The 22,568-nt window shown below is 55.0% G+C and overlaps 2 protein-coding genes across 4 annotated transcripts in view; one reads left to right on the top strand and one right to left on the bottom strand.

Moving 5' to 3' along the window:
• RAB11FIP4 (RAB11 family interacting protein 4) overlaps positions 1 to 22,568 on the top strand; it is a 127,009-nt gene that overhangs the window by 69,190 nt on the left and 35,251 nt on the right. Inside the window, exon 1 of one of the 3 annotated variants that reach the window (XM_058705416.1) lies at positions 17,997 to 18,227. The exons of 1 other annotated variant lie outside the window; for it this stretch is intronic. In XM_058705416.1, coding sequence (XP_058561399.1) covers positions 18,198 to 18,227 — 30 coding nt within the window. In that variant the 5' untranslated portion in view covers positions 17,997 to 18,197. Of the gene's footprint in view, positions 1 to 17,996; positions 18,228 to 22,544; positions 22,566 to 22,568 lie in introns of those variants that run through there. One more of the 3 variants, XM_058705417.1, reaches the window with a different exon arrangement.
• Positions 16,896 to 19,126, bottom strand: LOC131498303 (uncharacterized). Its single transcript, XM_058705419.1, has 2 exons — positions 18,405 to 19,126; positions 16,896 to 17,593 (listed from the first exon to the last, which is right to left on the bottom strand). The coding sequence occupies exons 1-2, from the start codon at positions 18,982 to 18,984 to the stop codon at positions 17,547 to 17,549; spliced, it is 627 nt and encodes a 208-aa protein (XP_058561402.1). The 5' UTR covers positions 18,985 to 19,126; the 3' UTR covers positions 16,896 to 17,546.

Below are 22,568 nucleotides of genomic sequence, written 5' to 3'. Positions count from 1 at the left end.
TTGCCCCGAAAGTCCCTCAGAGGGGACAAAAGCTGCTGGGGACACTGCCACCCTCAAGCTAGAAAGCTCCATTTTTGTCATGCCAGCGTGCCTTTATTTGAATGAAAAGGAAACAAAAAGCTTATTTTCATTTCCTGGAAGAAATTACACTTAAAATCTCTGCAGTTTGGTCTAAGAGAATGTTGTCGGACATTAGCTCTCCGGGTCCTGGTGCTAAAGCAGGTCACTTCCTGGTCTGTGGAAGAGAGTGAAGGCCAGGTGTCCTTCAACCGGCTGGCCCCGGCTGTCTGTCCGGAAGCTGTGTTTCTCCCAGGACTCCCCGCCCCACCCCACCCCCCAGCTCTTTCTCTTTCTGGAGGTTCTTGGAGCGGCTGTAATGGAATTGGAAGGTTTTCCCAGCTTGGGCTGACGTGCACCCTCACAATGGGCTCTGTTCTACCTCTCTTTGCTCGTGGCTCTGAGGACTGAAGAAGGGAGAGAGGCCATCCAGCCAGGGAGGGCCTGGCAGGCACCAGGCGCCCCCTTCCTGCTGCCACCCCCCCTCCCCCCCTCAGTGGCCTGGGGAAAGGCAGCCGCATTACCGGCCTTTTCTGTTCTTTGATCCCTGCCGGGATAGAATCTGCCCTGAGCGGTCAGAGCCCGGCCAGCAGCTCTCGGGGCCCATTCTAATGAAGGTAACTGAATGCCAGGCAGCTGAAACCGGCCCTTTGCAAAACAACAAGGGGAGGGCTGCCCTTGAGGGCAGAGTGTGCAGCAAGTGTTTGCCCTAGCCTGGTATTAAAGACGGGCTGGACCCTGGCAGCCCCAGGGACGGAGGGGCCCAGGAAGGGGAAGGGGACAGAGAGTAGGTTTATTTGGGGTGAGCCAGGCTGGCTCGGTGCTTTCAGCGGTTGGAAAGACAAACAGTGATAGATTTGGGTCACAAGGGGGTGGGTGGAAGAAGAGATGGTCAGATTAACTGGGATTCTGATGCCAAGCAGCCGGGGCTCAGGACTCTGGGCTCCGGACTCTGGACTTGGGACCCTTCAGATCAGAGCTTCTCTCTCCCTCCTCTCATCCTCCCTCCCCACTCTGCCCAGAAACCCACAGCTGCAAAGCTGCCCTTGGGCAGACACCTGTCTCCCCCGACCAGGCCTCCTTTCCCCGGTCTTGGGAGGCCTGTGACAGAGCTGGAATGCAAGCCTGCATCCAGATCCTGGCTCCGAATGTCTTTGGGCCGGTTCATCTTTTTGAGACTCAACCTTCTCATCTGTGAAATGGGAAGAGTCGTGCCTACTTGGAGTCGTGCGTACAGATCCCGGAGGCCTGAGGCTCTTACAACGTGTGCAGTCATCTTTAAGGTCAAAGATCTCCATGTGTCTTATTTTGGCAAATTTCACAAAACACAACGGCCATGTGAACCCACTGGCAGGGCCCCCCTCAAGCACGTAAGTTGAAGCTTCATTAGCCTCACGGATAATCCAAATGGGTTGGCTACCTGATAGGTCTGTGAAGGATTAAACGAGGTAATATTTGTAAAGCTCCCAGAACAGTGCCTGGCACAGAGTAAGCCCCTCATAAGTGTTCGTTTTTATTATTACCACTCAGGGACGTCATGAGCGTTAGATGGAGGCGGTGTTAAGCTCGTAACCCCAAGCACCGCGCTGGCAGACCCTGTGCACCTGATACCCTCGTTTGTTCGCTCACTCAATAGCTGGTGCTCACATTGGGCCAGGTGCTGTGCTGAGGTCTGGGGTCAAACGGTCCCTCCTAGAGCTCCCAGTCTGGGAGGGGTAACCAGGCCATCAGGTAATCCCACAAACTGGCAATTCTGAAGGAATAATGGTGGTCTGAAAGAGCTAGGCACTATCTAGGAGAAAGAAAAAGGAGGGACTGATGTTGACTTGGGATATAGGGAAAGACCTCTCTTGAGGTGTTAAAAAAAAAAAAAAACGGGCGCCTGGGTGGCTCCGTCGGTTAAGCGTCTGACTTCGGCTCAGGTCATGATCTCGCGGTCCGTGAGTTCGAGCCCCGCGTCGGGCTCTGTGCTGACCGCTCAGAGCCCGGAGCCCGTTTCAGATTCTGTGTCTCCCTCTCTCTCTGACCCTCCCCCATTCATGCTCTGTCTCTCTCTGTCTCAAAAATAAATAAACGTTAAAAAAGAAATTTAAAAAACAAAACAAACAAACAAACAAAAAAGCCAAGAAGAATCCTCATTATTCTAATGTCTGGATGTCCGTCTGTGAAGCAGTCCGGCATAGTGACATGAAGGACAACCAGCAGGTCCGACGAAAAGCTAACCATACATTGCCGGGCCTCTGGACAACTCTGAGGGGAGACAATGGAGACCAGGCGGGAAGTGGTTTTACCTGAGCCGACGTGTGTAGTAAGTGGCGGAGCTGGGATTCAAACCTCACCCGATGGCCGTAAAGCTCTTTCAACCATACCACGTGGCTGACACAGGCAGAAATGCCCTTGCAGGCTCATGTGACCTGTGACCTTCTCAGAGGTCACACTACCACTACTACCAAACTGGCTATGACCTCCCCGGGGCATCAGAGTCCAAGAGCAGTCAGCCTCCCGGACTTGGAAAGCCCTCCCGATGTCCTTATGCACCTGCGTGGTTGACTCCCACTGCACACACCCAGCCCTCAGGGCCATGGACACCAGCTCTTGCCTGGCCCTCTGGTCTACCCACTTGACTCACTTGTTCCTGGAAGGGCAAAATGCTCTGTTGCTTGCTACCCTGGAGGCCTTCAGGAGCTCCCAGTGAGAGGCACAAGATGCACTCAAACCTTTGTAAAGACAAAGGTCAGACTTCAGAAGACGAGTAGAGGGGCGCCTGGGTGGCGCAGTCGGTTAAACGTCCGACTTCAGCCAGGTCACGATCTCACGGTCCGTGAGTTCGAGCCCCGCGTCAGGCTCTGGGCTGATGGCTCGGAGCCTGGAGCCTGTTTCCCATTCTGTGTCTCCCTCTCTCTCTCTGCCCCTCCCCCGTTCATGCTCTGTCTCTCTCTGTCCCAAAAATAAATAAACGTTGAAAAAAAAAAATTAAAAAAAAAAAAAAAAAAAAGAAGACGAGTAGAGAAGCAGGAGGACCCAAGTATGGGACCCAGCATGCCACAGTGAGGGTATAAACTTAACCTTATGTTTCCAGACAGGACTGGCAGAAGGGGGAACGGGTGATACGTAGCTCTTATAATCCAGTGGAGGGGAGCAGTTACACGGCAGGTGGACGGGGGTGGGGTTGAAGGGGGGCTTACACTTCTATAGGCTCACACCTACCCTGTGTCACTGCGAGGTGCCGGGACCCTGTTCTTGAGTGGTCCTCCTAGCACTCTTGTGCGTAGACAACTTGTGTCTCCATTTCACAGATGTGAACACTGAGGCTCAGAGAGGCAAGCGAACTAATGAGGACTCATCCGTGACCCTGACAGGAGTTTGTGGGGAAGATCACTATACAGGAGACAGTGGGCCACATGGCGTTTTCTACGGAGGTTTTTATTTTTTAAATCGATTTCATGGTTTTTAAATACAGAAGTTTCTCATGTCCCTATTAGCCCTTGTTGGAAGTGGAAGCAAATGTGTTGAAAGCATATCTGTGGGAGATGGGAGTTTTGCAAAAGTGTCCAGGGTTGTCATATTCTGCCAGAGTAAAACGACAGTTTACACGTATGGAGGCCACGGGAACCAGGCACATGAGAGACCTTACCGCGTTCGAGCCCCCCAACGAGACAACCTCTCGTGAGAGAGACACTGTTATTATCCCCACTTTACAGCTAAAGGGACGGAGGCTTGGCCGTTCAACAGGCTGCCCCAGGCCCCCCAGCTGGTGAGTGGTGGAGCCCAGACTCAAGGTCAGAGAGGGGAGAGATGGCCATGCCCTCTGCCCCGAGCACACTCTGACAGGAGCTGCTGAGCCAGGCTGGAGACGCTGGGCGACAGTCTGGTGTTGCCAGAGGCCGCTGGCTGGCCTCTCGGCGCCAGGTGTGATGATGAAAGTCACCACCGTTGCTGCCCAGCCGACGCGCCCCTCACCCAGTGCCAAAGCTGGCGGCGGGCCCCGCAGGCTGGGCCGGGGCTTGTGACCAAAGGAAGTAGCCCCGCCAGGTGGGGAGGCGCCTTGCCGGAAGCCCTCAAAGGTCAAGTCATGGAAAAGAATTTGTTTACCTGAGGTCAGTTCCCCAGACCTCGGCTCCCCCCACGCTGGGCCAGGGACAGGGGGAGCGGAGGTATGATGCGGTCCGTCCCGGAGGCGCTCGGCCCTCAGGGGAGGCAGATACACGTAGGACCCCGTGCGGTGCCACGTGTGGAATGTTCCAGGTGTACCGGGCGCCTGGGAACCTGGTGAGCGAGCAGCTGATCGTGCCCTGGGAGGGGGCGGGGGTCAGGCAAGGGCAGGAAGCTGGCCATCGGGACTGCTAGCTGAGATTACCACCAACATGCCCGCCGCTCTCCACCTCCAGGCCTCAGGCCCACCCCCCCCGCACGAACCCCGGTTTACTGATGAGGCTCAGCCGCGCACGCATTCCACGGTTACGCGTGGGGGACCAGGGCTCCAGCTGCCGGCAGAAAGACAAGGTCCTCTCCCCTAAAGAACTTCTGTCCCAAGGGGAGAACGTTAGGAAGTGCCCTGAAGAAAACAAAGCAGAGGGAAGCAGAGTGATGGGGTGCTCGCGGGAGGTGAGGGGGGAGAGAATCGTCAAGGACTAGCCTGAGGCTCCCGCCGGAGCTCCTGGGTGACTGTGGGTGCCATTCGCTGAGCCGGGCGGGGAGGGGTTTAAGGGAGGGCGACTGAGGAAGGCAGCGGGTCTGGAGGGAAACTCAGCAGTCCCGTGGCGGACACGTGACTGGAGATGCTACTGGGAGGTTCCACTGAAGACGAGCACACACCGTGGGGTGCGTCCAGACCTCATTCTCCCTTCTGCCCAGGTGCCAGCTGCAGCTGCCCGGCCCCCGGGGCCGGGGGGCCGCCTGGCCCAAGATTACACCCCTTTCCCGGAGGCAGCCCGCATCCCATGACTGGACCACGTGGGGACACAAGGGTTTTGCCATCTTGCCTCTTTCAAGGGCCATTCTGGCTTCAGAGCGAACTGGGGATTGACTGAGGCCTCATCGCATGGCATCCCGGTCCCTCTCTCCCTCTGTCCCCTCCTGCTTCTCTCACACCCTCGCAGGCCTGGTCCCTAAGACACTCCCAGCAAACCTCCTTCACAGGCAATTGGATACAGTGGTTTAGAGGCCAGGGAAGAGGCAGGCTGGACATGGACTTTGGGGGGTCATCAGCATTTGATGGGATTTAAAGCCACAAGTTAGGGGCGCCTGGGTGGCTCAGTCAGTTAAGCGTCTGACTTCGGCTCAGGTCATGATCTCGCGGCTCGTGAGTTCAAGCCCCACATCGGGCTCTGCGCTGACAGCTCGGAGCCTGGAGCCTGCTTAGATTCTGTGTCTCCCTCTCTCTCTGACCCTCCCCCCGTTCATGCTCTGTCTCTGTCTCAAAAATAAATAAAAAATTAAAAAAAAAAAAAGCCACAAGTTAGATGAGATCTCCCACCCCCTTCCCACCTCGGGGCAACAAGAAGGAGGGAGGGCTGAAGCACAGTGGGTGCAACATTCAGGGCTGAGGAAGGACGCCAGTGCCAGCAACAAAAACAGTCACGACTGGGGAGCTTGGAGGGAGCTTGAGGGAGCCAGGAGGGTGGGCATCCTAGGAGCTGAGCTAGGAAACTATTTCAAGGGGAGACCGCTGGGCTCAGGGCTGCATGAGAGTTCAGGGAAGATGAAGATCCGTGTGGCTCTAGCACATTCCTTTCCACCCTGTGGTGTTTAGGGAGGGGTTTTCAAGGCCAGGGCATCATCCGGAAAGGAGCTGAACTGGTCGAGAAGGAGCCATTGATGACGCAGAAAGTGGCGGGAGCAAAGACCCTGTGAGGAGCAGGGTCCCCGACTGAATAGAAGCCATCTGTGAGCCATGCATCAGGGCGGAAGGAAGGCCGCTGAGGTACCTACATGGAGTGTGCAGACCAGGTGGAAGAGACAGAAGGCCCCTCTCTTCTGGGTGCTTCTTTTTTTTCAACGTTTTTTTTTTTTATTTATTTTTGGGACAGAGAGAGACAGAGCATGAACGGGGGAGGGGCAGAGAGAGAGGGAGACACAGAATCGGAAACAGGCTCCAGGCTCTGAGCCATCGGCCCAGAGCCTGACGCGGGGCTCGAACTCACGGACCGCGAGATCGTGACCTGGCTGAAGTCGGACGCTTAACCGACTGCGCCACCCAGGCGCCCCCCTTCCGGGTGCTTCTATTAAGTACAGTCATCAGCTGCAAGTGAGCAGGGGGAGCCTTGGAGATGGGGGGGGTGGGGAGAAAGGATAACCAGCTTGGCCTGAGGGCCCCCAGCCAGCTCGCAGCAAGGATGTGGTTCAACCAGCCCTGAGGTGAACTCGAAACCCCTGGGCCCCGGGCTTCACTAGATGGGAAAAGTGCAAGGAAAGACATTCCAGGCTGAGGGAACAGCAAAGGTGTGGAGATGGGGTATGTTTCGCCTGTCGTAGAAGTGGTAACAGTAAACGTGTGTATTGAGCTATCGCTGTGCTAAGTGTTCCTCATGCGGGATTTCATTTATCACCCCCTCGGTAACCCTAGAGCGCGGACACAGTTGACCCTCATCGTTCGCACATTCTGTATTTGCAAAGTTGCCTACTGGCTAAAGTATGTAATCCCCAACTCAATATGGCGGTGTTTTTGTGACCATTCGCACACGTGCTCTGAGTGCTAAAAATTGGGGTCAGCCCGGCTGAGGTCGAGGAGGACATTACTCGGCCTTCTCAGACTGTAAACCAGCTTCCTGTTGGGCAGTCTTTTTAGCGCTGTGTTTTGTATTTGGGGATTTTTTTGTTGGTGATTTGGCCATTTAAAATGACCCCCAGGGGCGCCTGGGTGGCTCAGTCGGTTAAGCGTCCGACTTCGGCTCGGGTCATGATCTCACAGTTTGTGAGTTCGAGCCCCACGTCGGGCTCTGTGCTGACAGCTCAGAGCCTGGAGCCTGCTTTGGATTCTGTCTCCTTCTCTCTCTGCCCCTCCCCACGTGTGCTCTGTCTCAAAAATAAATAAATGAAAATAAATAAATAAGTAAAATGACCCCCAAATGTGGTGAGATGCTGGCTATCATTCCTCAGGGCAAGAAAGCTGCAATGTGCCTTTTTCTGCCGCCCTCCATGAGCTCATTAGTCAACAACATATATTAACTAACATGCCTTTAAATAAACATGCACCAAACAAGCGGGTGTATGGAGTGGTTGACAGAAGTGTTATAATCAGAGGCTCCCGGCAGGGAGGGCGCTCCTGGGTGGCTCAGTCGGTTAAGCATCCGACTTTGGCTCAGGTCACGGATCTCACAGTTCGTGTGTTAGAACCCAGCATCAGGCTCTGTGCTGACAGCTCAGAGCCTGGAGCCTGCTTCCCATCTGTGTCTCCCTCCCTTTCTCTGCCCCTCCCCTGCTCTCGCTCTGTCTGTCACTCTGTGTCAAAAATAAATAAACACTAAAAAAAAAATTTTTTTTTTTAAAGAGGCTTTCGGGAACTTAACCCCTAGGACCAATGGTTCAGCGTTTGCTGAATCAGTGTCCACGTGGCTCCTGAAAATAGTGACAAACACCGTCGGCAAGCTAGGGGCCTAAGGAGCCGAGCTGGGGCTTGAACCCTGGCTGGCCAGGCACCAGAGCGCTTCGCTCCCATGAATGTGGCCTTGTGGTCTAGTGGGGGCAGCGGGGCGGGGGGGGGTGGGGGTCTGGCCTGGAAGAAAGGTTTTCTTTTTGAGGGCACCCTGGGAGTAGCCCCCTGCCTCCCCTCCGCTGGCCTCCTCCGGGCTCAGCCTTCTCCAGTGTCTACCTGAACACAGCGGCTCCTTCAGCCTACCCGGACTGCGGCCACAGAGCTTTGCAGGGGTGCGGTTTTCCTCTAAGTGGGAGGAACACTGGCTCAGTGTCCTGGGGCCAGGCGCCTTTGGTTTCCCTCTGCGGAGCCCAGCCCTGAAAGGGGAGCCACAGAGGTATGCGTGCCTGAGACCAGCTCCAGGAGCGCTGGCGGCCTGTTTATTCAGGGGCGGTCTGGCCCCTCCTCGGCAGGTCTAAGGGAGCCCTTGGCCTTGGGCCCTCCGGGAACCACCCCAGGCCTGGGCTGCCGGCTCCCTGCCTTCTCATAGCGCGGAACCCACAGCCCCTGCTTCTGTCGTTTATGGGACGGCTTGCTTTTTGTGTGGGTTTTGGGTGGTTTTCATTCCAAGATAATTTAGGAGATGATTGGAGGGGACTGTGTTTGCTTTCAGAGTGGAATTACAAGCCCTTCTGTGTACGTCTTCCCGACCTGAAAAAAGATGTACAGTTGTCTTCCCCCACTTCCATCCTTGTCTAAAAGTTCTCCTCCCAGGAGCGGGCTACATTCCTGAGGTGAATACCAGCGCCCCGAAGGGTCCCTTGTGTTGGGCTTGATTACAGGCTGGGAACAGGGAAGCAGGGAGCGTGTGAGGTGGGGCAGTGACCGTGGCGAGGGGGCTCAGAGGGCCTCGTGGGCCACACCCTGCTGGACAGCAGCTGAGGGCAGACGGTGGGCAGGCTGCCATCAGGACATGCGGGATGACCCAGCAGGGAATGCGGTCCCAGTGCCAAGCCAAGGGCCGAGGAAGGAGCCTGGGCTGGCAGTGAGAAGAGCTGGGTGTGGGACCGTGCACCCCCTGACCCACCGTGTATGGGCTGTCGGGAGAGCCGAGGCGGCATCTGGATCCCAGCATCTCAAGTGAAGGGCCCCTCTGGTGAGCTCACCCGCCAGCACGCACATGCGTGCACATGTGCTAATGACCGGAAGTCATTAGCACCCACAGTAGCGCACGGCCCTAGGTGTCCATCTCAGTGGAGAACCCCAGCTCTCTGCGGTCAGAGGGGCCTGTACGGGCGGCTCTCTCCATCTCGTTCTTCTATCCCCAGGTGGTCGGCACGGTGCCTGGCCTGCAGTTTCTGCTCAGCAAATGTGGTTGGAGTAAAAGAATAAACTAGTTGAATGAGTGGATGGCTTTGGTTCCACCGTGGTTGCTTTGGGGAAGTTATTTTACAGACCTGAACCTCCCTTCCTTCCTAGAGTCATGGTTGGGCCAACCCAGCCGGCTGCCTGGGTTTGAATTCTGGCTCTCCACTTACGAGCTTTATGTCCCTGAGTAATCTCGTTGAGCCTCGGGTTCCCCATCTGTAAAATGGGGATAATGCTCACCTCCTAGGTTTGTTGTGAGGATCGAGGGAGCTGATAGCATGTGAAGCACCGGAACAGAGCCTGGTGCATAGTAAGTGCTGCGTAGGCGTTTGCTATGAATAAAATGAAGATAGTAACATCTAGTTATTGTGCGTTTATGCACCTGCCTGAGTGTGTGTGTGTGCGCTGGGAGCCTGGTAGGTCGTCTCCCCAATTGTATTCCTTACGATACTGAGTGCCTGTGTTGTTAGACGGTAAACGACAAGGGTCGAAGCTGGAGAGGCTTAGGAAACCCTGAGTTACAACAGAGCCAGACGGGTTTGTCTCCTGCCAACACGCCCTGTGACATCTCCAAGGAGGGGTGAGGAATTTCACCGGCTGATATGACCACAGAGCCCTTTCTTGCTGTCAGAGTGGGAGGAGGGCGCCGCAGAACACATTTTTGGAAGCAACAAGTTCTTCTTCCCTCCGTGTCATCCATCCTGCTCCTGTCATCTGGTGGCACCCAGGGAAACGTCAGGACGTCTCTCCCTGGGTTTGGAACTGGGGCAGGAAGCAGTGGCCAAGTCAACAGCAGGGGGGTGCCTGGCCCTGCACCCTAATACAGTCAGCGGGGCAGGTGGCTGCGGCCCACCCTCAGGGGCAGGACACTCCCCAGCGGGTATTGCAGGGGTGCATGTTGGTCAGTCCAGGGGCCTGGTGTGACCGATCAAAATCATTCCGAGCTGGACACGCACACCTCCGCAAGGACGATGGAGGGGACGTGGGAGGCCCTTACTTGCTCACAGACTTTTGTCATCCCTAGTAATTAGCGTCTGCCTCTTTCTGGACAATTCCAGTTGCTGTGAATAAGCTGGTTATGCAATAAGAGAGGCAGCAGGAAGGCCTGGACATGGGCCAGCAGATCTGAGTGCAAATTTTAGCGCTGCCGTCTTGGTGCTGTCTAACCCTCCGGAGCTCGGGTTTCCTCATCTGTAATATGGGTGCGGTAACATCTGTCCACGGGTGGTTGGGTTAAAGTAAATGAGAAGAAGTGAAGTGACGGGTCCACAGTAGACCTTCCATAATTGGTAGCTGTTCTAATAATAAAGCTACAGGGAAATAATCTCTCTTTGCTTTCAGGGCTTGCATTAGGCAGAGGGGTGTCTCTTCAGAGCCGGATCTGATGCATTCTGGGAAGAGGACAATTGGATTTTGATAAAGGCCTTGCTTGTTTCCTTGTTTCTCTCCTTTTAAATGCCCATCTCAGGAACTTCAGAGAATAGTCCTGCTAATTCATGACTAATCGGGCCTTCAGCTGTCCATTGTTTATGTGTCAGTGATCCTCAGTCCCCTTCAGGGCCTCAGATACTCCTCAAGTGTCTCCTGCGTGCCAGACTTGTTAACCAGCTGGAGTCCAAAGACACTAGGGACATGGGCCCTGTTCTCAGGAATTACAGTGTGGCAGGGAGTCTGATAGGAGGCCAATCTTACAACACAGTGTGTTCCTCACAGTAGTGGAGCTTGCATTCAAGGCACGGAGATCACGAAGCCAAGGACTAGTTTATTCTCACTGGAGGAGACAGAAGGCTTCACTTGGCAGGTCACACCTGAGTGGGGTTTTGAAGGATGAATAGGAGTTTGCCGAGTAGACACAGAAAGCAAGATACTGCACTATCATCCCCAGTCTCCTCCCAATGACCTCCTCCTTCTGGGGTCAGTGTGGATCCTCTGCCATTAACAAGCTTTGTGATCGTAGGTAAGTCCTTTCTTCTCTCTAGGCCTGTTTCCTGGATCTCATCTTGCACTGTGATTTCATGTCTATACAGGCCTAGATGATGAGAATTTCTAAAAAGTCCTCATATTTGCAAAGCACTTTCCAAAAGTCTTTGACATTTTCTTTTTATCCCCAAGTTTTTGCATCAGTTTAAAAAAAAAAAAATTTAAGTTTTATTTAGTTATTTTGAGAGAGAGAGAGAGAGAGAGAGAGAGACAGAAAGCATTAGCAGGGGAGGAGCAGACAGAGAGGGAGAGAGAGAATCCCAAGCAGACTCCATGCTGTCAGCACGGAGCCTGGTGCAGGGCTCGAACTCACGAACCATGAGATCATGACCTGAGCCAAAATCAAGAGTTGGACGCTCCACCGACTGAGCCTACCCAGGCACCCCTACATTCGTTTTTAATGAAATTTATATATTAGAGAACCATGATCACACCTTAATTTCTCAAACATTTATATGAGTAGTTTTCATGTTGTGGTACTTCTTTGCTTGGTTGGTTGTTGTTGTCTGACATTTTCTTTTTTAATGCAGATCCCAGTCTTACCAAATCGGTCATACTCTTCCCATTTGACTGAAGAGGAAACTGAGGCCTGACAAGTGAAATGATTTGCTCTTTGCCAGGAAGGGGCAGAGCCAGGTCTCAAAGCCAGGTCTTCTGACCCTGAATTTGGGGTTCTCTTCAGTGTTCACAGGAGCTCTCACACACCCCATAAGCCTAAAATCCCTCTGCGGATTGCTCATAAATGATGCCTGATGGACCCCTTGCCTTGCACAGACCCTCTGTCCGGCATTGTTGCTGGCACGGAGTTGGAGGAGTCAGGGGCACTGGTACAGAGGATGCCGGGCCCTGCCCTGAAGGAATTGCTTAAGGGGAAGAGCCAGGCAGGAGGCCCTGTGAGAGGCAGGAGGCGGGACCTCAGGGACTGTCAAGTGAAAGCTCTTTTAGCCAGAGAGCAGGAGGAAGTCTGGGACACTGAGCAGGGGTGCGGCTACCCTTTCCTGAAAGAAAATCTGATGCCTAAGTCCAGGATGAAATTGGACCCCTATCCCCAAGGTGTCTGATCTCTTACCCTGCTTTGGTTTTCTTCATAGCATGTGTCAGTATATCATTTATTCATTTATTTGTTCACTGTCTGACTTCCCCAGTAGAATGGAAGCTCCACGAGAAGAGACTTTAGTGATCACAGCTGTACTCTAATACCCGGAACAGGGTCTGGCCCAGAGGAGATCTTCAATGAATATTTATGAATGAATGAATGAACGAATGAACGAATGAACAGATGATGCCTTCACCTATGACAGCCCTGGCCCCCACTGTAGTCCACAGGCCTTTAGCAAAGTCGTTCCTGAACTTTCTTGCATTGGAAACACCTGGGATCTTTAAAAACTGCTAACACCTGGCTCCTACCCTAAAAATGTGGATGCAGTTGTGACCCGGGCATTTGATGTTTAAGTTCCCCAAGTGAGTCTAGCGTGCCATTTGGGAACCACTGCCTTACTACCGACTTCTAGCAGTCAGAGACACTGCTGCCTGGGCTGGGAGGAGGTGGGGACGGCGGGGAAGGCATTTGTAGGAAGGGAGAACTGTTTGTGCTCTGATGGGTTTGCAACCACCTGACTGTTACCAAGAGTGAAGGAAGGAGACGTTTCTACCCCTTGAGCTCGCCCAATCCAAGTCAAAGAAGACCTTGTCTGACTTCCTCCTCCCCTGCCATCTCCTCCTCTTCGATGGTCAAATGAGTCAGAGGAAACCCGGGTTTTCTCACCATCTGCCCCTCCTATAGGGTTTGCATGAGTAAGAAAACCCATTGTTCACATGTGCCCAGGTTGACAAAAATAGAGCTTGGCCTCTCTGAACACTGAGCTGGGGCGAGTCGGTAAGACCCCGTCCCGCCCTGTTTGCATAGCGTCCAACAGGACATTGTGAGGAAAAACAGGCCTGGGGCAGAGCACTGCGGGAATCCTGGACAGTCACCAGCACTGAGCTGTTTTCCAGTGGAAAGGGACTCCCGTATCCAAGGCGTGAGCCTGGGTCCAAGATCTGCTCCCGGGCTAGCCCAGGGTCGTAGAATGGGAAGGGACCTTAGCAACGTGCCATCCAAACCATATCTTTCCAGAGGAAGGAGTGGTCCCAGATGTCCTCCACTTCCCAGATGCAGTGCAGGCCCCCTGGCCAAACCCCTGCCAGAGTGAAAGGGCTCTCAGAGTCACGGGTCCCTCCTGTTGTTTCTAAATGGGAGATGGGGAACAACTTTCCTTTGGGGTTAAGAGACTTCTGCAATCCCAGGGTTCTGCCTGCTTCCTTGGTACCTGCTTCTCTTTCCAAAGCCACTGCTTACGTCATCAAAGGTTGAATTTGTCCTCTGGAATGACGAGCTGAGACTTACCGGTTGGGGCTGATGGTTTCTGACCATTTCAAGGGCCGTCTAAAGAGGAGAGGAATGGGGTGCCTGGGTGGCTCAGTCGGTTAAGTGGCCGACTTTGGCTCAGGTCATGATCTCACGGTCCGTGAGTTCGAGCCCCGAGTCGGGCTCTGTGCTGACAGCTCAGAGCCTGGAGCCTGTTTCAGATTCTGTGTCTCCCTCTCTCTGACCCTCCCCCGTTCATGCTCTGTCTCTCTCTGTCTCAAAAATAAATAAACGTTAAAAAATAAATAAATAAAAATAAAAAATAAAAAAAAAAAATAAAGAGGAGAGGAATGGTGCCCCTGGGTGGCTCAGTTGGTTAAGTGTCTGACTTCAGCTCAGGTCATGACCTCATGGGTCATGGGTTCGAGCCCCACGTCGGGCTCTGTGCTGACAGCTCAGAGCCTGGAGTCTGCTTCCGATTCTGTGTCTCCCTCCCTCTGCCCCTCCCCCGCTGGACTCTGTCTCTCAAAAATAAATAAAAATTAAAAATAAACATTAAAAAAATAAAGAGGAGGGGAGAGAAGACAGGTGTTTGTGGTGGAGTCTGAGCTGGCTACCCAGAGGGCTTTTCCACACCAAGTAGCCGGTGGAGATGTTTGGGCAGAAGTAATGTCCAGCATGTATGACCAGGTTTGACCGATGTTGACAGTTGTGGTTGGTGACAGATGTCCGTCTTAGCACTACACAGAGAGTCATGAGATCCAGCTCTAATCCTGGCTCTGCTAATGACTGAAATGGTGAGGAGAGAAGCTATCTTCTGCCTCTGAGGCTTGTTCCCCTGTTTGGGAAATGAACGGTTATATCAGACTAGTGATTTGAAACAAATGTAAAACCACGGAACTCTTTGTTCACATGAAATCTCATGTGGAAGTCTATTTGTAAAGCAGATGGACGTGGAGCTATTCTTGTTGCTCACCTGGAGCCCCTCCCCCCCCCGGCCCCCCCAGCTCCTTGGCAGAATCTCCAGAAAAACCCACAGGTTCCGAGGAACCAAGCTTGAGAACCACTGGTTCCGGACCAGTGGTATTGTTTGTGTAGCTGTTTCCTTGTTTGTTCCTTTGGCTGGTGTTGGTTGGCATCATTTGCTTGGCTAATGTCAACACTGGGTAATGTTCGGAGAGCTCTTTTCTTGTTATAATTATGCCATATATATTCAGCCGGTCCCTCCATATGGCCCCAAGCATGTACAAAACGTTGCCTCTCTACACCATCTGATGATGCGCTAACTCCTGCCTGGTGACAGCAGAAGTAGACAAAGGTAGGCCGATAGCTGTGGTACAGACAGGACTTAGTGTATTCTCTCCCTTCACCTGGCCCACCCAAGTGAACACGTGTTTTCCACCCCCATCAGTTTCTGGAGGCCAGTAACTCCCGCTTGTCAACATTCTGTCCGCTTCTCTCTGGCGTCGGCATTCAACCTCATGCAAGTCGTGTCATATCAACAATGGCAGAAGCAGTGCCACGACATAAAAAGAATTAATCAGAGTGACCTGCCCTCTGCAAATCATTGTCGGATATGTTCCCTGGGAGAGGGTTTCTGTTTTTAATGAGATTGTTCTTCTGAAATAGCAAGTCAGACCACTTAGGAGACTCACAGAGCCTGGTGAGCTCTGCGTAGGAGTTAACTGCCCATCACTTGCCATCACTCTCCATCACTCCCCAACCCCTGCTGGCCCTACCATCTCAGTAAAGCATCCCAGCCAGATCAGGAGCAGGAGGTGAGGGCTCTGCATGGGAAGTTTTAGTCCCTGCTGATCTGATACCTCATTGTGTGGCTTTGGACAAATTCCCACCCTTCTCTGAGCCTCCACCTTCCCATCCATAAAGTGGGAGAAGAGTATGTTAGATATTTATCCCGAGAGCCTTCCTAGCTTAAAGTGCTTTGACTCTATAACATCTTCAACACAGCTATGCTAAGGAACCAGGGTAGCTAACTCAAGACCCTCTTTGCCCCCAGCCCTAGAGGTGGGGCTGTGCTCAGGGGGGCAGGACTATATTTCCCTAATAATTCTCTCCCAGCCCCCATTTGAACGGAGAACACTGAGTCCTCTGGGAGCCCTAGCCTGGGCTGGAGCCCGCAGTTTCCACATCCCATTTCAGAAGACAGCCAGCCTTCCTCCCCAGCCCCCAAATCATCACTGCTTCCCCGAACCCTGTGGAAGTTGTCAGGGCCTCTCCCAAAAGTCAGGGTTCTAAATCATCCCTCAAGCTGCTTCAGCTTCTAAGCCTCACATCACTTTTTCCCGGTCTCTAGTCATATGGTAATTGAAAATGGCTGCTGTTTATGGAGCACCTGTTATGTGCCAGGCCTGTTCTGAGTATTATGTGGGTCCTGATTATTTCAATCCTCACAATAATCCTGAAATACATGCTGCTATTATCTCCAATTTGCAGGCGAGGAAACTGAGACACTGGGAATTAAGCTTGCTTAGGCTCTTCCCGCTGTCCCTGTATAAGGTGGGAAAGCCAAGATAGGACCCTCGGTTCTGGCTCTGGAGCTCATGTGCCGAATCATTGAGTCAGACTGGGGCTTATTCGTGCTGCTGGGAATAACTAGAAGCCACCATTTGTCGAATGCCTATAGCACGGGAGGCATCGAACTATTATTTTCTCCATTCAAACCTCACAACTGAAAGAGGAGAGGTTGTGTTTCCATTCTACAGTGGTGGCAACTGGGGCTCAGAAACATTAAATGACTGCCCCGTGGTAAGGTGTAGACCCAGGCAGGCCTCAGACTCCCAAGCGCTCAATGCCAGCATCTGGTGACCCTCCTCTCTGTCACACTGCTTTTCCGGACAGATACTTGGAGATGCTCTCCCTACCCCATCACCTGTGGGGAAAAAATCAAGAGGGACCACTGGCACTGCTCCCTCCACAGAGCTCTTGGAAATGTCAATCAGGCGACCCCTAAGGAGGACAGGGGCGGGGTACTTGACAAGGTCTGCTTTTCTTCACTGACCTTTGCTGGACGAGAGCTAGGACCCAGAAAAGTTTAGGGTGCGTGGGCTTCTCCATGCACCACACCTTTGATGAGCGCCTAAAATTAAGTGGACCCTCTGCCAGGGTGCCCAACAACTCATGAGGCAGATTGTACCACTCCCATTTTATAAATGAGGACACTGAGTCTCAGAAAGATTGTATAACTGGTCCTAGGACTCACAGCTGGCAAACAGGATTCAAACCCAGGTCTGTGTGATTCCAAAGCCAGGGTTCTTTATGATACACCGCAGTCCTTCTGCGTGTTAGGGACTGTCGGGGTGGACACAAACAAGGGTGAGAAACAGTCTGGAGCTCCCGCATAGAGATCTCTGAACTGCCAGGCATAAGCGAGGAGGAGGAGAGGGCCAGCGGTGGTCCAGTTTCCACCTCACCCCCACTGCTCCAGCCTCCCCTCACACAAAGCCCTTGCCAGGAGGCCCTCCTCTAGCTAATGCTGTCCCTTTTGGAGAGTCCCTTGTAGGTCTGGGGAGCCTCGGTGGGGTGCTTTGCCTCAGAGACAGGCCCCTGGTAGACAGAGAGGCAGCTGGCAATTTATTTGCAGGAGAGATATTGGTGAGAAGGAAGTTGAGAGCAAAAAGCCAGAGAGAAGGGGGCAGGAAAGCTGAAAAGCTCTGTGTGTGTGTGTGTGTGTGTGTGTGTGTGTGTGTGTGTTGATGCTGGAGCTGGACCAAAGCACCCAGCTGCCGACAGTGCCACCGTGTTGGTCAGTGAGGACTCAGGGAAGGCAAAAGGGCCTTCATGTTAGCCTGGGACAATTAGGAAGATAAATCCCCCACTCCCTACCCCCAGTTGCACAAGTAACATCGAATTGAAGAGAAACTTTTGCAATATTTGCTGCTTTACATTTTTGCTTTCTTTAATCCAGAGCATAGTGAGGAGTTACGAGGGGGGCACATTTTTTACTTAAATTGTATTTACTAGGATTTAATACGGGGATACTTCCTTTTTTGTTCTTAGTTCGTGTTGCCGTTTGGTTCTTTATTCCTGGGCTGGTTATAAAGACAACTTTTGACTTTACAACGAAGATCCGGAAAGTTGTGAGTGCGATTCGGGATGAGACTCAATTTGGGAGTCACCAGTCGCGGGCTGACGGTGGTGGTAGTGCGCGAGGGGGAGTTTGGCAGGGCTTCCTTCGGGTCCGCAAATGTGAGCGCGGAAGCGCTAGCCGGGAATCTCACAGGACGGTGACCGCAAACAGTGAGAGTGGCCTGGGCAGGGCAGCGGCAGCGACGGCGCCCGCCAGGCAGGCGTGTGAACTTACAGAATCGGTCTCCTGGAATCCCAGGGTCCGGGCCGCGCAAACCTGGGCGGCAGTAACCTTGCGACGCGGGCTCGGGCGGGCCCGGGCGAGCCCCACCTCCACAGGCGCCCTCCCCGGTGGGGAGCTTGGGCCCGCCCGAGCCCGCGCGGCCATTGGTCCGCGCCGCGGCTGCCACCTGCCCCTACCTTAGGGGGCGGGGTTACCTGGGCCCCGCCCCCCGCGGCTCGGGTTCCCAGACCCGGCTTCCTCCTCCGGCCCCGCCCCCGGCCCGAGGCCCCGCCCCTACGATCCCCGGGCCCGGGCGCCTCGTGATGTCACGGCAGCTTTGATACAAAGAGCCCTTCGGCCCACGCGGGTCTCCCGGCAACGGGCGCGGGTGGGGGCGGGGCCGGCGCCTTCAACTGGAGCCGAAAGCGAGCGAGCGGCCACGGAGCGGCGGGGATCGTCCCTGCGCTCCTCGCGCTGCCCGCCGCGTTCTCGCCCGCCCCGCCGACCAGCGCCCGCCCGCTCCTTGCCCCTCTGCAGCGCACCGACTCGCCGCCGGACGGGGGATGCGCACCCCGCCCGCCTCCGGGGGCCAGGTAAGCGGCGGCCGAGGGGCTCGGGCTCGCGGGGCTCCGGCGACGCGCACCTGGCCCGGCCCGCCGTCCCCGGGCCAAGGAAGTTGCCAGAGCGCGGAACTTCGCCCGCAGCCCAGGCGCCGGCTCCCGCCCCGGGAGTATCCGCCCTCTCGGCCCTGGCCGGGGAGGTCGGGTTACCTGCGTCCTCGCTCGCTGGGCCACGGAAGAGAAGCCGCTGTCCCCTCCGGGTCCTCTGCGGGCTCCCTGGTGCGGGGGTGGGCAGGGCTAGCCCCCGGGCCCGGGGAGAAGGGGCCGCTTCTTCGGCGCAGTTTCCAAAAGTGTTTTTAGGGGGATCTAGTGAGCCAGGCGCCTCCGCGTCCCACCTCCGCTCCCAGCGCGCCTGTTCCTCCGGGACCGGTGTTGTTCCAGCTCTTTGCCCTTGGCTCCGCCGAGTCCCGCAGGGGGCTGTGCGCCGGCGAAGTTTTTCCATAGCTCTTCGGCGGCTGCACCGCGCCTGTGCCCGGGTTCCCTCGCCTCTCCGAGGGGCTCTGCCCGGCAAGAGGGAGAGCCAGCCTCGTTCGGGGTTTGGGACCAGGGCCCTGCCCCTTCGCAGCCGTGACGTCGCCCAGGCCGGAGGTATTTGCGGACTCCCAGCTCTTTGCCCTCCGGCCCCGAAAGCCTGCGGTCGGCCCAGGTAGTAGTTGGCTGTTGTCACAGCCGCTTCTCTGCGGGCCACAGGCGGCTCTGAGGCCTTGGCGAGCAGCCTCTGGAGAACCATGTCTGTGCTATAGGAACCTGGTCCCTACTCAGCCCTGGACTTTATTCCTTCTCATCCTTGCACAGCCTCCAGCGTACCTCTTCCCACCATTTGTCCCTCTCCCCAGCCCCGTTCTCCCACAGATGGCTGTAGGTGACACATCACTCACCCTGACAGATATGCCAGTTTTCCTTGTCTGACTTATTTATAGGCCTCCTCCTCAAAGGATTGTTAGGGGGCTGGATTCCTGCACTCCGCCCTCACTTCTTGTTTTGACAAACCCCTGGGATGGTTTCTAATGGTTCACCTCTCCTCCCTTGGTGGTGGCAGGTGCTAATTGTTTGGGTTCCAGGGAAAGGGGTGGTGTAGGCACATCCCCTGGGGCATCTCCAGGTCCTTCCCCTGATGAAACGTAGCTGCCAGGTTAGGGAGAAGGGAGTCTCAAAGAGGGGGAGGTTACCAATTATGTGTATATCAGACCTTTGCCGTGAGAGTCTCTGTAACTATCCAGCTCAGCCTTGGTGGAGTCCTTGGGTCATTGCCATTGACTGGGGTCTTGCCATAAGCCAGGCACCAGCTTACCCAGATAGACTGGCCCAAACCTTAACCCTGCTGAGCTGGCATTCGTGAAATGCTGCTTATGTGCCCAGGGGCTGTTACACAGGGACACTTCCCTGTCCCTAAGGTGTTTGCAGGCTCTAGGAGACTGAAAACCTGGGTGGAATTGTTACCTGTCCAACTCCCCTGAGCCCTCAGGCACATTGATCTGGGTTGTCTCTGAGGTTCCTGTGACTTCACTGGGAGGGGTGTGTGGCCTGGAGGAATGGGGGAAAGCCCAGGAAGGTCTTGCCACTCGTGGTAGACATCACAGTTCAGAGAATGCCTTCTGGGGACCAGCTTTGTTGTTTGGGGGACCCTGGGCTTTAGTGGAGGGGGAGGGGTGGTTGACTAAGGCCAGCAGAGAGATAAGGCTGCCTCGGGCAGGGACCTGACTAGCCAGGCCTGGTGAACAGGCCTGGAGGTGTGACCTTTGCCCCAAGGAAGACCAGCAGGAGAGACTACCTAGAGTCTGTCCTTGAGAAGGACTTTTAGTCAAGGGAAGAAAAGACCAGAAATCAGGAGGCCTGGAGCAGCCTGCCTTGGGGAGGCCCTGGGCTGCAGCTTGAGGTCTTGCTGACTGGCCTCCCTGCTCCCCAATCCTTCCGTCTCTTCAGAGCACTGTGCCCCTCCCCGCCCCAAGCACACTGGCCCCTTCATAGCCTACTAGCCCCCTTCCTACTTGGTGGGACCAGCTGCCCCATGTCCTGGGCTTTCCCTTCAGCTGTTCACCTGAAGCCCTCCTGGCTTTCACCTTCCCGCACTCTCCCCCTCTCCCTCTAGGTGGCTAGAAACTTCCTTTCCTAGGGCTGGCTGTCCCTCTTCTGAGGTGCCATGTTATGCCAAGGGATGTTTCACAACTGATCTCGCTCACCATTTCACTTCCGTGTATATATTTTAGCTGTGGGTAGGGAGGAGGGAGAAAGGTTCCCAATAAAATAACAGGTGAGCGATTCCTAGAAGGCAGGCATCTCAGGACCTCGGATGGGGGAGGGACAGCCTGGACGAAGGGTGCCCACTCTTTGGCTCTGTGCTCGGTCTCCTGGCACAGAGCTCAGCAGGACGCATCTTTATCTGGTCTGCCTGCTGCCTGGAGTTGGCAGTGGGGCACCGTGCCTTGGCTTTGCCTGGCATGGAGAGTCCCTGGGGTTGGGCTCTGTTTTCTTCTGGGTCTGCTCTGTTGGCTCTTGACTCAGTAACGAGGCATTGATGGCATCAAAACGCTGGCCGTTCCAAGGAGGAGGGCTGCTTGCGTCTTCCTCCTGCCTGGGCTCCCAGATGGATTAACGGGCAGTCCTGCCCCATGGCCAGCTGGGCACAACGAGATGGCCATGTGATTTGTCGGGCCCACCTTGCGTCTCCCTGGACATTGTGTGATCACATCTCCCGGATGCGGTGTGGCAGTCTCCTCTCTCAGACGGCATTCCGGGGCACAGGCCCTTCCCCCTTTCTGTTTGCCCAGCCCCCACCCAGCACACTGCCCGGCACAGGCAGTTCATCTGTCAAATGCTTGAGCCTCTGATTTGTGCTAGACTGTGCTGGGCGCTGGAGACATGGCAGCAAATGACAGCAACAGTCCCTGCCTTCAAGGAGCTCACGTGATGGCCGTCAAGCAGGTAGAATGTGCAGCGTGTGGGGTGGCAGGAGAGAAAGCCAGGCAGTGGGTGTTGTGTACTTAAACAGAATGAGCAGAGAAGTCCTTGCTGAGAAGTGGCGGCTTGACAAAAGACGTTCACGCAACGGGAGCAGTACCTGCAAAGGCCCTGAGGTAGGACCACGGCTGGCGAGGTGTGTCCACGGAAGTGCAGGGAGGCTGCTGTGATTGGAGAGGGAGCCGGGCAGGGGCAGGCGGCACATGTTCAGACCGGGGGCCTATCATGCTGCCGAGGGAGCGCCCAGGCCCCACGAGATGAACAGCACAGTTGAGAGTAGAAATCCACACGCACAAAACACATTCCGTTGCTCTGCTCTCTCCAAACCCTTGCTGTTGACGGGTCTGGGCACCGAGGCATTTCTTGAGGAGAAGTGTCTGCATGTGGCCATCGCTGCCGTGGACTTTCCTGCCCCCAGGCGGGGTCAGGTCAGAGAAGCCTGTCCCCATGAATGCGGAAACCCTTCTTGCCAGATGTTATTCCCACCACACAAATCTTATGAGCCTGGGTGACCTGTGCACGGCGGTGCGTGAGCAGGCAGAGCTGGGGCCGTCTCCCTGTGCCCATGGGTCCACACCAGTGGGGGTGTAGCAAGTCCAGTGCCCAAGACCCATGCTCTGACCAGCCGCAGACATCTCCCTGGGCTCCCGACCTCCCCGGGCCCCAGGGTGCCCAAGCCTTCCTTCACTTCCAGTTCTGTGCCCTGGTCTCCTAAGAAGCCTAGCAAAGGCGCTCACATACCTGGGCAGCACCTTTGGGGCTAAGCTCTGTCCAGCCTGGGTCCCCGAGAGAGAGAGAGAGAGAGAGAGAGAGAGAGAGAGAGAGAGTGAGAGTGTGTGTGTGTGTGTGTGTGTGTGTGTGTGTGTGTACAGGGAGGAAGTGGACAACCGGCAGGTCTGGGTGGAGATCCAGAGCTGTGGGGTCTGCGTGACCTCTGGCCCCAGCCCCTGCTGGCCGGCTGGTACTAGTAACACCAACGTTTTGAACCCCGCTTCTTGACTTCCTTCAAGAAACGGGAAGTTTTCCGACTGTCGGCCCTACTCTTCATTGATTCAACCTGTTTCGTCTTCCCAGACAAGTGGGTTCTTTCCCAGCGATGTAAACACGATTCAAATGAAAACAAAACTCTGTGGCAGTTATTATTAATAGCTGTGGCCCTGCTCCTGGGAGCCTTTCTCTTTTAAGGGACCAAAAAGAGGAAGGCCCGAACAGAACTGGAGTGTGGGAGAGTGGGAGGGAGCTCTCTCTCTCTCTTAGTCATCTGTCCCCGCCCCGCCGCTCTCTGCAAGGCTAACTGCGTGGAAAGGGAAGCTGCGTTTCCAGTAGCCAGTGTGGTCTGCAGCAGACTTGGGGGTA

This window comes from Neofelis nebulosa, chromosome 16 (assembly GCF_028018385.1).
Source record: "Neofelis nebulosa isolate mNeoNeb1 chromosome 16, mNeoNeb1.pri, whole genome shotgun sequence".
Classification (NCBI taxonomy): domain Eukaryota; kingdom Metazoa; phylum Chordata; class Mammalia; order Carnivora; family Felidae; genus Neofelis; species Neofelis nebulosa.
Note: the sequence above shows the minus strand (reverse complement) of the source record. Positions and strands in the feature narration are given on the sequence as shown.